General features: G+C 32.1%; 1 protein-coding gene across 5 annotated transcripts in view; it reads right to left on the minus strand.

Moving 5' to 3' along the window:
* Window positions 1-394: 394 nt before the first annotated feature.
* Window positions 395-14405, minus strand: part of LOC114119109 (kinesin-like protein CG14535) — a 159202-nt gene continuing 145191 nt past the window's right edge. For 3 of the 5 annotated variants that reach the window (XM_050199374.1, XM_050199373.1, XM_050199377.1), the window contains 14 exons: window positions 13631-13828; window positions 6977-7198; window positions 6179-6317; window positions 5486-5648; window positions 4549-5344; window positions 4262-4392; window positions 4049-4175; window positions 3826-3948; window positions 3501-3742; window positions 2717-2844; window positions 2438-2635; window positions 2242-2366; window positions 2008-2146; window positions 395-908 (listed from right to left, as the gene is read on the minus strand). In XM_050199374.1, the coding sequence (XP_050055331.1) occupies window positions 827-908; window positions 2008-2146; window positions 2242-2366; window positions 2438-2635; window positions 2717-2844; window positions 3501-3742; window positions 3826-3948; window positions 4049-4175; window positions 4262-4392; window positions 4549-5344; window positions 5486-5648; window positions 6179-6317; window positions 6977-7198; window positions 13631-13828 (2813 nt within the window). In that variant the 3' untranslated portion in view covers window positions 395-826. The remainder of the gene's footprint in view (window positions 909-2007; window positions 2147-2241; window positions 2367-2437; window positions 2636-2716; window positions 2845-3500; window positions 3743-3825; window positions 3949-4048; window positions 4176-4261; window positions 4393-4548; window positions 5345-5485; window positions 5649-6178; window positions 6318-6976; window positions 7199-13630; window positions 13829-14405) is intronic. The other 2 variants (XM_050199376.1, XM_050199375.1) reach the window with 2 other exon arrangements.

The raw sequence follows: 14405 nt of genomic DNA on the forward strand, positions 1-14405 counted from the left end.
AATGAATATATTGATACCAGAATAGATAATTTTGAGGTGTACACAGAGGAATGAAAAAAACGTAAATTAATTTCGATGTAATCGTTTAATTTTGTTATATTATTAAGTTGTACAACTATATTATCTTTAAAAAAATAATAAATTAATAAAAAAAACAGTAACAAATAAAAAAAAATGATATGTACAAAATATTTTTTAAACAATAAGTAAGTATATAATATATTGCTATATAGCCAATAGCCATCATACATAATTTTATAGTAGGTACATCAAAATTATGTAGGAAAGAAAAAAACAAAAATCTAAGTAGTCTAATTCAATATTATATAATAATAAATAATTAGTAAAATATTTTACTCGGTGCGTGCGAATTTTAGGGTTTTTATTATTATTATTATTTTTTTTTTTTACTGGTTCTGTTAAAAATCGTAACGAAACGTCGCGTGTTGTGCGGCGTGACAACCCGAATCTAAATACAAACATCGTCGGCGGCGCAGCACAGCAGTTAACGTGCTTATTAAAAATATAATATTTTTATTATATGTATACACTATACGTATTTACTTTTACGCGTCTAACATCCATAAAAAATCTGATAACGTGTAAAATGTATAGAATATAATTTTAAACTCGCTCCGAGTACTAATATTATGCTCTGTTCGTATAATATATTAATAATAATAATAATAATAATAATTTAATATAATAATGACGTATAATATTATACTATACTTTGTAGAAACGAACAAAACTCTTTTTTTCTAACACATATTATATAATACCAAATTCATTTGACTGTACACGTATCACTGAGCCATCCCGTCTTCTAGCTATCACACTTGCTGTTCTGATGGGTGGCCGTAGCATTACTGTTGCTTGTTTCGTTCAAATTCTTCGCTCTCGGGTTTCTAAAACATGACAAAAAAAAAATATTACAAAGAGTTCTAACCCACATTTATTATTAATAGGTAGTAAACGTGACAAATTCTAGTATAATTTATGTCACGTTATGTCGTCACATGAGTAATGTGATGGCAAAAATGCCGAAGTTGTAAGCACAAACACTACATTTTACAGTAGTGCAGGTCGTTCTAAACCGTTTAAAACATTTGAAATAATTTTTTAGATTTTGAGATTTTACGATAATATATATTTTTGAGCAGTAAAAGTGCTACAATAAACAATGTTTGGAGTGTTTGGAGTGGTTTCAGATGACAAACAAGACCTAGTTGGTACTTTGATGATAGGGAGAGGGTAGATATGATATAAATTTCAATTGTTTTGTTGTTGAAAATTTATTAAATTTGTAATTTTAACACCCAAAGTTTGAAAGTTTAACACGAGATGCATAATGATTAGGTAACGTTGTTTAACCGAGATTCAAAAAAAGCTGAACGTACAACCACGTACATTTTTATAAGTAGATAAAGTTTTAACAACATTGGATTTGTACACGTACAATATAATTCATTTATCCTGAACTTTTATCATTTAATTGTTATTCAAAATACATATTATTATCTACTATAGAAATTTCAGATATTTAACTATTAACTATCAAGATTATTATTTTCAATTCGTTTTTCAATGTTTTGTCATTGAATTCAAATTTAATACATCTATTCTATAATGGATGTATTAATAATGACTATATTCTATAGTCTATATTACAGTGACCTAATTAATTATGAGATTTACTTGACACACTTTTTATATAAAGTAGAGTAAACTCCCTGGTTATTTTTTGATTTTAGTTTTTGAGCATATGTGATCATACAATATTATACATTGGTTACCAGTCAAGTTACACTAATACATTTAAAATACTTTTTTTCTTATATCTATCTAACACGGGTTTGTGATCAATGGTAATTGGTAATTGAACATTATTATTCATCACAACAAAAATAAAAAATGTTAACAGATAACTTCATATAATATTAATTATAGCTTCTTAGCTACATCGATATCATAGTGTACATGTAAATATTGCAGTTTTTCGCTTACTGTTTGTCTGTAAACCACCGTTGGCTGAACAATTTGTTGCTTGTCAAATTGAACTCCTTCAGCTGTTTAATATCTTCGAATCGGGTCCTACCACCGTTCCAGCCGTTGTGTTCGTTTTTCAACCGATAACCAATAGTACCTAGTACGTTATACACAAATTGTTATTAAATTTAAATTAAGCTGCACATTTTGAACGCAATTATAATATTAATAAATTCATCGATGAATTATTACCATTGTTCCCTCCTGGATCATGAGATTTGTCGTTTCTAGTGTTCAGAGAGTAATTGTGGATCAACCTGCCTGAATACGGCGCGAACCCGTTCAACACGGATTGCACTCTGCTCTTGCTGTCCAACCTACAGGTGGTAAAAGAAAAGTGTCAAAACTAAGAATCTCGCTATCGCAACAGTATACGGTTGATGCTTACCCGTCTCTACTCAACGACAATAGTTCCGATTGCAAAGGTGGTGGATACGGTACTTCTTCGATGTCTCCTTCGTCACTGCCTTGACTTTTTTTGTCTTTGGATTCTTCGGCACCATTTCCGGGCTCCCGACACGTTTCAGACTGTAAATTTGGATTTGACGCACCATCCGGATGTCTCAAGCTCGATATATTTTTACTACTAACATATAAAAGATTATTGTATACTCATAATATAGTCTGTTATACTGTTTCGAAGAAACGTAATTTTTGTGAGGCTCACATATGTTTAAACGAATGAAAACGACTAAGCGTGTGTAGTTCTCCGTAATGCATCCACAGATTACTAGTCAAGTCGTCGGTGCTTGTCAAATTTATTCGACAGTTATGACAAAATTGACTATTATCATTCTGAAAAAGGAAAATTAAAAAAGTCAAAAATTGTTCACCGGAATTATAAATAGTTATTTAATATAATGTGCATATGAGCAGGTGATATAACAAAAATAAGACCCTCATGTTTACAAAATTTTTGAAAAAAATTCTTTTACATACATAATTTTAAGTCATTACAAAACAAAATTTTCAGAAAATATATATTTCCTTTATTTTTTGTTATAATCTTTTTTTAATTTTAGACATTTTTGAATGACAACATTAATTTTTAACTTTATACTTTGAAGCAGAATATTATTTGTAGTATAAATATAAATATCGGACAAATAATTTTTAGTTATATGTACTGCATAAAGCTTAGCTTAAAGAAGTAGTGGTACAATATTTTGTGGACTACCACTCTATTCTAATCTTAACTTTAAACAATTATGAACTATTAATTATTGGTTCAAAAAATATTTTTCCTAGGAATAAGGAATTAAAAACTCATGTATTATAAAATATTAAAGAAAATTATAATTTATAATGATAAAAAGAATTGTTTTTTTTTCAACAACTTAAGATAATGCAAAAAAATATTTTCGAAACCTTAACTTAACCTAACACTCATTTTGAAATAACGAATATATTAAGTTGAATAAACAACTTAGTTTCGCAAAATAGGTACACACCAACAGGTAAGCGGGTTCACTGGCGATGCTGTTATTGTCAAAATCGTTGGATGCATGGTTAAAATCGTGATTTGTAGACGGGTTTTCTGTGATGCCATTTTTGAAAACGTCGGACAGCGAGGCAGATTGCATGCGTGTAGGTAACGTGGAGTGGTTGAAATTGTTAGGAACATGTTTGGGGACTCCGACTTTACCGTTGTACAGCTCGTGTAATCGAGACAGTTGTTCATATCGAAATTGATCTATTGTAAGAATAAAATTAGTTAGAAAAATTAAACATACATTATTAATAATCAATATTTTTGAATTATTTATTACTACTTACCTTTCGACGATTTTTGTTCGTGTTGTGGGGCTGACTGAAGTCTGTGATGATTGAATTGTCTAAAAGAGTTGCCGCTTGGTCTTGAAAATACTCTATCAATATCGTTGGCCACTGATAGTGAATCTACAAAAAAAAAAAAAAAAATTAAAAAAAATATATATATATATTAAATTGTATGAAATAAATTCATTAGTGGATAGGTGTGAAAAAAACAAGTGTATACCTGTAAATGTAGACACTACAGTCATATTTTCTTGACTGAGTATTCTCAACGGATGTTCTTCCTGATCGACTTCCGGCAATGGATTTTCCAATTCTCCCATACAGAACGCGATGTCTTCTTCCGTCACCTATATCGCACATAAACAGTTAAAAAAACAAAATAATAAGGTTGAATTACGTATATCGTGTTAATGTTTAGACTTTAGGTAAATACCTGTAAGCAACTATCTTGAGTTGGGACGGGTTCATCGAGTTCTTCAACTTCGACTATTTCTAGTTCGATTTCTTCGTCTTCTTCATTATATTCGTCGGAATTTGATCCACGGAGTCGTTCAATGGATACTACTAAAAAACAATGTGGTTTCTTGAATAATATACAGGTATGTGTTTTAAGATGATTAAAATCTATTTTAAAGACCATACAGCGTTTCAATTCGTGATCACAGAAATTGAATAAAAACGACAAATGAATATAATATATCATATAATAGTATGTTATACCTCTGCCGACTTGATGGTTGTTTTCGATTACTGATCTGGTGGCCATGGACATCTGATCGCATTTAGGTTCGTCGTCGCCGTTTTCTTCTTGACCGCTGGCCCGACCTCTAGGACCCAATTCGTCCGTCTTAAATGTCGTGTACTCTTTCGTTTCACGGTGCCTGTTCTGTTTGTCCGTCACCTGATACACTTGGTGTTCAACCCATTTTTTTATCATGTTCTTCTTATGGTAGTCCATGAACCCGTAAACGTTCGCGTGCTGGCTACTGGTCCCGTGCATCGGGCCATCAATCCACGTCTCTCCTGCTGTTTTTCCGTCGTCGGTTTTAGACATCAACAGCGCCCGAGCGCCGTGAGCGCGACTTTTGGATACGCGCGGACCGTCAATCCATCTCTCCTCGGACCGTTCCTTACGAGTCGACGAAGTTTTCGGATTTCGGACCGGCGACGACCGTGCGCTACACACGCCATTTGGTTTGGCAGCTGCCTTGGACGCGGGTGCCCTCGCCGCGGCGCTGATCGACATCGACCGTTGTGGAGACGACGGCGTAGACTTGCTCTGTCCAGGTTCCCGTAGCAATTTGTTCAACGGATGACAGCGATTTTCCACCGCCGACAGGCTAGGTATGTGGACGGGAGGATGTTCACCGTCCGTCTCTTCACTGGGCCCAACGTAGATAACGGTGTCAGCCGACTGTTCGCTGCTGGAAGGTTCGACTTCACTCGACCCTACGCTATTTTGAACTTTTGGATCAGTATCTCCGGAAGTCCCACAGCCACTAGCCACACCGACAAACTAAACAAATAACACCTTTGAAGTTATAACTACAACTCTGTGCGTCAACCAGCGCAAACTTTAATATATATATTTTGTAAAAACAATTTATATTATTCATTATAATTTTATATTCGCATAAATATATTATTACACAAGTACCTTAAATCGCCGTCTGCGCATTCGATGTATCCGGGAAGCCAGCTGTACTACAGACAAAGTTTCCGTGTACTGTTGAGCGGTGGGCGATACGTGTGCGACCATTGCCGCATGGCACGTCAATGAGTTCAAACATTCTTTCAAGAGTTGAGTAAGTTTTTGCTCTCTAAATGTGAAATAAACAAATAAAAATAGTTAAATAAATAAATAAATATTTCATTCGTTAACCGTATACTGGTAGATTATTTTGGGTGGGTTTATGCACAATAAAAACGTCTCGACCCTTTAAAGTTTAAGGTAAGGCCCTATGTTTCTGATTTAGAACGAATACATATAAAAGCCCGTATATATGAAATAAACGCACTATATGAGGGTTTATCCGGAGGGGAAATCTTGCCTTGGATTTCACTCTAATAGCCTAATATCTTAGCGAAACTTTCGTCACCCTGCCGACCTTATGAAACCACCACGTGACGTACTCCTTTTATTATTATCGAACTGCCGTCTACCCTCCAGGCAATATCTCACTTATATTAGGATTTTGGGATATAATATATTATATCTTCGGGGACGATGTTTTGTTATTATATTTTTGTCTCTCACATATTATATACAGGCTAAGCCTCTGGCCAGAAAGTTATGATTTTAAATATAACATAAGACACGTAATACTACTATTTTTGGCTTATCACAAACCTGTGCGGTAGATGTTTTTGACCGTTAAATATGGCTAGTAGTACGTTTCCCAAACCGGAAAGTGTCAATCCACCGGAAGACTTGCTTCTTTCACAGCTGCCTAAATCCAAAAGGTGCAATCGACTTCGACCTCCGGCAACTATAAATAAATAAATAAATTTAAAATTAATAATGTAAATATAGGTACATATACAAACCACTAACTTTAATATAAAATATAAATATTATTTAAACATGACTTTGAAATGAAATTTAGTTTTATATAGGTACCTATATTGTTTTAATAATATGTAGTTTTCTTCATCCCAAAGTCATAAAGAAAAAAGAAATTACATTTTTTATACATTGTAGGTAGCTATATGAGTATCATCGCATTTTTTAATGAAATAACTTTTTTACGAACTTGACCAAAGCAAAAGTATACACAAAAAAATAGTATTAATATATTATGTTATTTAATCTTAAAATATTTTTTATGAAAATAGTTGGTAGATTTTTATGTCAATAAAAAGTATGATATGTATAAAAAGTAATACATTATTTTTTAACATACCGATGGACTTAATTAATTTTTAACGTTCAAATAATAACCATAAAAAATGTCATATAATATTAAAATCATATAATATTTTTATATTGGTGTAGAACATTTAATTTGTACTTGACAAAAATTGTACACTTGAAATCCATTAACAAGTACAATTTTCATAAAACGACACATTAAATAATATAAATAATATATCATCAGATAGTTTTTGGTTTGCAGTAAAAAAAAATACTATTTATAATAGGTATTACCTGCAGATGAACCAGTCGGCACGGTGTATTGGTAAACGTTTAACGTGTACAACATGTGCGACTCTGGAGAGGAATTTCGCATGTTGAGCGCTACATCCAAATAGTATGCGGCTTTTTCAATGGTTTGCGCTCGTAGCTCACTGAAGTGTTGCATCGGTGTACCCAACACAGGGTCTTCTCCTCTTAAGTACACCCCAGGGCCCGGCAAATTGTCTTCGCCATCTGTAAATTTTATTTTTATTTCAACATTTATTTAGTCACGAGTGAAACGTAGGTGGGAATATGTACATAATAATACTGTATAATACAATAAAGTGTATAATAATAAGATATCTGATATGAATGTCTCTCCCCAATTATTATTATGTTGTAAGCTCGTACGAGTCACGAACCCTGCACGCGTACACTGTCACGTACGGTGAATTACCATATTCGTTCCGTCGAAAAAAGTTTAAAGATATTAAGGAAGACGTATAATATAATATATATTTGCTAATATACATTATAATATGATACACCATACATAGATACACATACACCCACACACGTTGCATGTATATAGATGTAAACATAAATCGTACGGCGTACTTTAGCTGAGCACAATTTTTGGGGTTTATTTAATAATAAACATGCAAAGAATATTCGTAAACTATATAACAATAATATGTTTCTCTTATTTTTTTACATTTGTGAAAGACTATGTAAAATGTTATTTTATGAATTCAATTATTTCAAAAAAATATACAGGCACTGTAGTATTACTGAAATTTATGCGTCAAGTTAAACATTATTAAATGATGTCTACAATATTAATTAAGTGAATGAATAGGTAGTTACATTACTTAAAAATTGGTTCTTACTAATATTCAGCTATTAAAAAAAAAAAAAAATTAACAATAATAAATATGAAATAAATTCATAAATTATTCCCTTATAGTTATGGTCTTCTTATTTAAGTATTAATATTTATTACCTACCATAAAAAAAAAAAAAAAAATTAACAATAATAAATATGAAATAAATTCATAAATTATTCCCTTATAGTTATGGTCTTCTTATTTAAGTATTAATATTTATTACCTACCATATATAATTAATTTTTATTTCATTTTTAATTAAACGGCGGATAGCTTTATGTTATAGAAATTTAAATATTAATTGGATTTTGATAGGGTTCATATTTTTATTATACTCGCATAACTTATTTACACGTTATTATACACGTTTTATTATAGTAGGTATATACCTACTGCAGTGAAATAAAACATAAAAATGTTGTCACTTTTGTAGCAGGTATAAGTAAACAGAGGAGTAATTAAAAAATATCATTTCTTAACTTTATTATATTAGTCTTTTGGTAAAAATAACGAGGTTGGCTAAGGGTTGGAAACTATATAATAATATACTTATATTGAGACGAGTGCCACGGCGGCCTAATCAAAAGTTATGTTCTGTAAAGGGTAAATGAGGTTTCGAGATTTGCCGTCGTCACCGCCGTTTATTATTACATTACATAATAATATATCATTTTATATGTTCTATAGGTATTTTAATGTTTAGCGAGTTTCTTGTACGTAGATTTTGGTACACGTGCTTAATGAAAACAACGCGAGATATCTCATTAGGTGCGCGTTCACATTAATGGGCCAAGCGTGTAAGTTCGAGTGTAAGTCGTGGTGGGTAGGTGGACCTCCTCATTGCAGCAGACAATAGGTCGCCATAGATTAAGATGAACAACTCGAGAAACAGCAGAACAACATTATTGTTTTAAATTGCTTATTATAAAACACAAAGGAAATAGAATTTCTTCGACTCGAGTTTTGACTTACTATGAAGTTTTCAAAAAAATTGACTTTTGAGGTGTTATTAGTATTTAATATTGATGTAGTATATGCGATGTATTACAACTATATAATATAAATTAATTAACTATATTACCCAACCTTTACCTTCATTAATCCTATCTCTTATTCGTTTTCGGTATTCTTTCATTTGAAATACATATAATACAATGAATAATTTGATGATTTTCTATTTCTCAATTGTATATACAATTTTTAAATAAACACAAAAATTTGAAAATTCAGCTAATGTTTCAAAGCTGACATAAATCTAATATTGTTAAGATTGGTATACGTATTTATGTGTTAACATTAAAAATTAAGAAAGAAAGTCAGGATTATGTTCATAAGTATTTAATTTAAGATTTTTTTTTTTTTGAAATTCATAAACAATTTAACCAATCAAATTCCTTCGAATTATATAGTAGTAACATATACTTTATAATAAACGGGCAATGACAACAAAATGTGTTTAAATCAACGAAAAAATGTTCGATTTTTGTAAGCCAAAACTAAACTAATTTATGATTAATCTTGTAGCAACTAATAACTGTAATGTGTTGTTCAGAACATATATAATTTTTTATATTATCCGTTAGTTTGACTAATTCAATATAGCATATTATTATAATATAAAATAAGCTACAAAGGTATGCTTATCATCCACGCCTCTTCTACTGAAATGCGTTAGAGGAACTGACTCTTTTGACTTTTAGCCCTTCCCTCGAAGACTTCTCCGTGATGACTATGTATATTATATTATGACAAATGGGGCGCGGTGTACTGCAGACGAGGTGTTCCGAAAAGGAGTGTTTTTTAGAGGGCCTTTGGAACACACGTAGGTGCCTGCAGTGTAAGGTTATTATTATTATTATTATTATTATACATCGGAGTAGCAGCTGCGACGTCCCGTTGCAGTGCTCTGCGAGTTCGCGCTAAATCAAGATTAATACACGCCGTTCGGTCACGTCGAGTCTGTCTGCCGCGGAGGCTCACACGCGAGAGCGTGTAGAAACTTTTTAATAAAAACGTCTCGTCCGCGTCGCCGCTGCAGTGTGTTTGTAGTCGTCGTCGTCGTCGTCGCTGTCGCCGCCGCCGCCGCGCCGTCTGTCGACGCGACAAAGTAGGATTATTATTTATTTGCAGCTCGCCTCGTCCGCCCGGCTTATTTATATATGATCCTCGGGGCGAAGGCGTGCGCGGGTCGACGTTTTTCGTCGCGTACCTATATTGCAGTATTATCATGCGTGCTCGTACGAGTCGGCGATGTCGTCTTCGTATGATATATTATGCGCGACGGCGTGACGACGACTCGGGCGCTAATCAAAAGCGATGGACCGCCGGCCGACGCGAGAAGAAACTCGGTGAAAAGTCTTCCGCGGGCGGCGGGCGGATTCGCGTGTTTGAATATTATGCGCTACGCGAGTGTGGAAACTTTCAGATTTTGCTCGCGCACAGAGTCAGTCGTAATATTGTGTTATTATATTATATACGTATATTGTATATGTACGACTCACGCGTAGGCGCCTTCGTCAAAATCTCATTACGGCACGCGAGAGCGAGTGTGCGAACTGCACAGGGTGGCCCTAGTGGCTTTCACCGTTTTTCCGCGTTAATCTCGAGGAGAAACCACGAAGCGTGGATCACCCTGTACACACCGCCCTCCGGTTTAATGCGTGAACGCGTGTACGTTCCAGTGCCATATATTATGAGACCGATCGCTCGAGACTTTCCACGAGTTTGATACGTCCCGCCGCCGTGACCGTATGTATAATTTATCAATGCGCGATACGCATCTCGCACGAGGATATTATTAGGTATTATAACAATATTATACGATCGCCGTTCGCGCGTGAGAAGTCCACAATCAACGTCGTCACATCGCTTACGCCTGTACATCGCCTATACCCGTATACAGAGTGATTCGCTGAGTATACTCGCACCCCTTCCATTATTCATTGAACGACGGATTTATTCGAATTACGATTTTTGCAGTGTTAAAATGTAGTAACAATCCTCTTTTTACCATAAATTATTTAGTGAATTTTTTTTTTACGTTGATGTATCTAATTCAACATTTTAACGAGTAACTTTTAAGTTATCCGGTGTATATAGGTACTAAGAATAAAATAAAAAAAAAATATAATAGTTTAAATAAAAATAAAATAGTTGTACACAAATATCAAAAATAATAATTATGTGATGTTAGATGAAATGTTTATTTTAATTGAGGAATTTAAAAACATTATAAATGTTGATACATTAATATAAATTTAATAATATCCACTATTAATCTCGGTATCTTTTATTATCCTTAAAATTTGAATAATTTAAAAACTGCTCTTTAGAATTATGATTTTGATGTGCTGATATTTTCAAAAAAATAATCTACTAAATATACAGTTTTCAGTAGAAAAGGCAGGTCTAAATTGAAAAACAAAAGTTTCCAACTTCTTAGGATACTGCTTAGTAATATAAAACATCTCAAGAATTTGAAAATATGGTTTTTAACTGTATTTAAACATTCCAAAAAATCAAGTTTTAATTAATTTCATTATTAAAATATAAATTATTAAGGGGGATGAGGATGGTTGGTAAATCACTCTGTATACACTGCTGGCTACATATTCTATATGTACAATTATTTATTTGTGCGATGTGACGACTGAAGCACGACCCCGCGCTATAGAAACCAGTTCATGCTAGAAATCTTATAATGTCTTGCATGTTTTAGAATACAGAAAGTAAATTATTAAGTTTGTATATTATATTTTAGTTATTAACTTTATACAGCACAATGGCGGTAAAAATAAGGACATTTGTTATAATCACATACAGCTTAGTTCTTAGAAAAGAATGTTTATATATTTTGTATGTATCAGCAAATTTTGGAGATTAAGAGATCATGTTTATTTAATTTTTGATTTGATAAACTAATACTTTATTTTTTTAATTTTAACCAAAATTATTTTGAAAATTACCAATCACTATAGAACATCACTATATATATATATATTGTTATATATGAACAATATATTATGAGTAAGTACTTTGTTTGATGTATTATTATTATTGACAGTATAATAGTACACCTATATTATGTACTAGATGTATAATTAAATAATAATTACATGAATAATTTGAAAGAAACAGATTATATTCAGGTTTAAGAATATTTTAGTAGTTTTTAATGGAATAAGTTAAAGTTTTTTTTTAGCATATTAATTATGGGCTTCATACTTTTAACTTTCAAGAATCTAAAAATCCACTCAAATAAGAATAAGAAATATCAAAAATCTTTAACTATGTTTACTTAAATCCCAATAGTAATGAAAAAAAATCGTATTAGTTTTTCATTTTCATAGAAGAGTTTCACGAAAATAATGCATATTTAACTATTATTGGTACAGTGTCTTGTTTATTATTTTTTTGTGTCATACGAGCATTTGGATTATTGCAAACGATTTAAAATTTCTCGAAATCGCTTATTCACTATTTAAATAATATAAATTGTTCGATTTGCAGTGACATACTATTTTTGGATACATCTATCGATTTTGGTAATAAAAACACAATGGTTTTAATTTTGTTTTCTCATTTAAATTATTTCAGTGCTTTAGACACATATCATATTATATGAAATATTATCAAACAGGCATTGGCACGAATATAAACTTGCAACGACTGTCGCGTGTTTAGAGCACGTTAAACGTCATAAAAATAATAATATATTTTTTTTTATGTATATCGGTATTGTAATTATACTTTCAAGAGACTTGGGTGGTTTGTAAATAAATGTTGGAATAACTAATTACCTATTCGTCTAGAATAATAAGACTAAGTCGATGAACGACTATTTTTTCATGTATATACGTGTGTGTTTTTATGTGTGTATTTTGTTTCAACACTATACCTGCATTAAATAATTTATTGCCGAGACAGAGTTAGTGACGTTTTGTAATTCAAAAGTTTTCGATGGCGTTATGGTGATGGATTGAAATGTACAGATTGTATATTAGTGTTGGAGTTAGGAGTAAAAAAAAAAAAAGGATTGAAAAAAACTAAACAAAACAGATTTGATTTAGCCGTCGGGACTCTGATGTTTTTTTTAAACCAAATCGCATATATATAAATATATTATACATTATACAGAGTGGGCGTTTTTAACTATAAAAATCTAACCGACGTATAAATTGTATAATATTCAAATGGCAGTCAAAACGACTGTGGCGAAAAGCTTATCTCGTAGAAAACGCTTAAAAAAGGGCGTAAATCCGTGTTACTTCTTTTCCCCCAACGCGCTCTTTAACGTAAGGATTACTATTTCTTTTTTTTTCAGACTGTTTTCAACAGTTTTTATCCCTAACCCGAAATTTTTAAACAACCTTTGCCGTTTCTATCGGCAGCCACGTCCCCTCTGAACGTTCAAGCGATAAAAAACCGACTCTACCCCTCCTACGCGTTCAGCACTCTTATATAATATTTATATATATGGTATCCGCGGTATAATACCATTTACCGATAATCCAGACATTAAAATTCTGAGGGATTTTTACCGTCGGGATTGGATTTAACGTGTGCACGCACGTACATTTATATATATATATTCATGTATACATGGCGCACGTTTCAAGTGCTTAATATGTATATGTATATATATAATGCGTACACGTATATGATAGCGTCGTTTTGAGGGTTTTTGTGTGCGATGTTATCGTGGCGGACAGAAAGGCAGCCTTACTAAAGTCTAAATGGTCCCTGTATTTAGTAAACGATATAATACTAAACTATATACATATATAAATGTAATTACCGTTGGATTGGCCGGCCAGCAGGTCTTTAACGGGACTTGCGGGTCCGGACACTTCTACAGCGGACACACGGACCGAAAAACGCGCCCCGGTCCTCGCTTTCTGCTCCTGTATGCCTTTGAACAGCCACGATATCGCGCACGGTATGATACCGTACGATTGTGGGTCTTCCGGTGAACCGATCATTGTATACGTTTTACCTGCAACAAATTGTAATGAGTAGGTATTTACTATAAAGTATAAATATTAAATGTATATATGATATATATATAAATAAATTTAAAGTTTATTTTGTATAGTTCTTCAACTATTATAACTTAATAATATTAAAAAAAAAATTATTTTATGTTTTTTATTATTGACCCGTCAATTTTTTTTTAAATAAACGTGAAACGTTTAGAGGAAAAAAGTCTAGAGTTCATCGTACAATATAATTTATATTAGTATATTAATATATTAGGCACTGAATAAAATACATATATATTTTTTAATTACACATGTATAACTAATACATATTATTCACTATAGATATTTTGTCATTTTCAACTATATTCATAAATACAATGTAATCATTAATCAACTGTGCTATATTACATTCAAATGTATTCAAACACGCTTATTATTTCAAACTTGAGTATTCAATAGGTAGTTAATTAAAATTAATTAAAAGCTAAATGTCTGCTATAGTTTCTGCCGTGTTCATATTAAGTACTTGTTTATAATTTCTTTTAGTTGTATTTAAGCAATATAATTATTATATGTATAAGTATAGTTAAA

The sequence above is a fragment of the Aphis gossypii genome, chromosome 2 (assembly GCF_020184175.1).
Source record: "Aphis gossypii isolate Hap1 chromosome 2, ASM2018417v2, whole genome shotgun sequence".
NCBI lineage: Eukaryota > Metazoa > Arthropoda > Insecta > Hemiptera > Aphididae > Aphis > Aphis gossypii.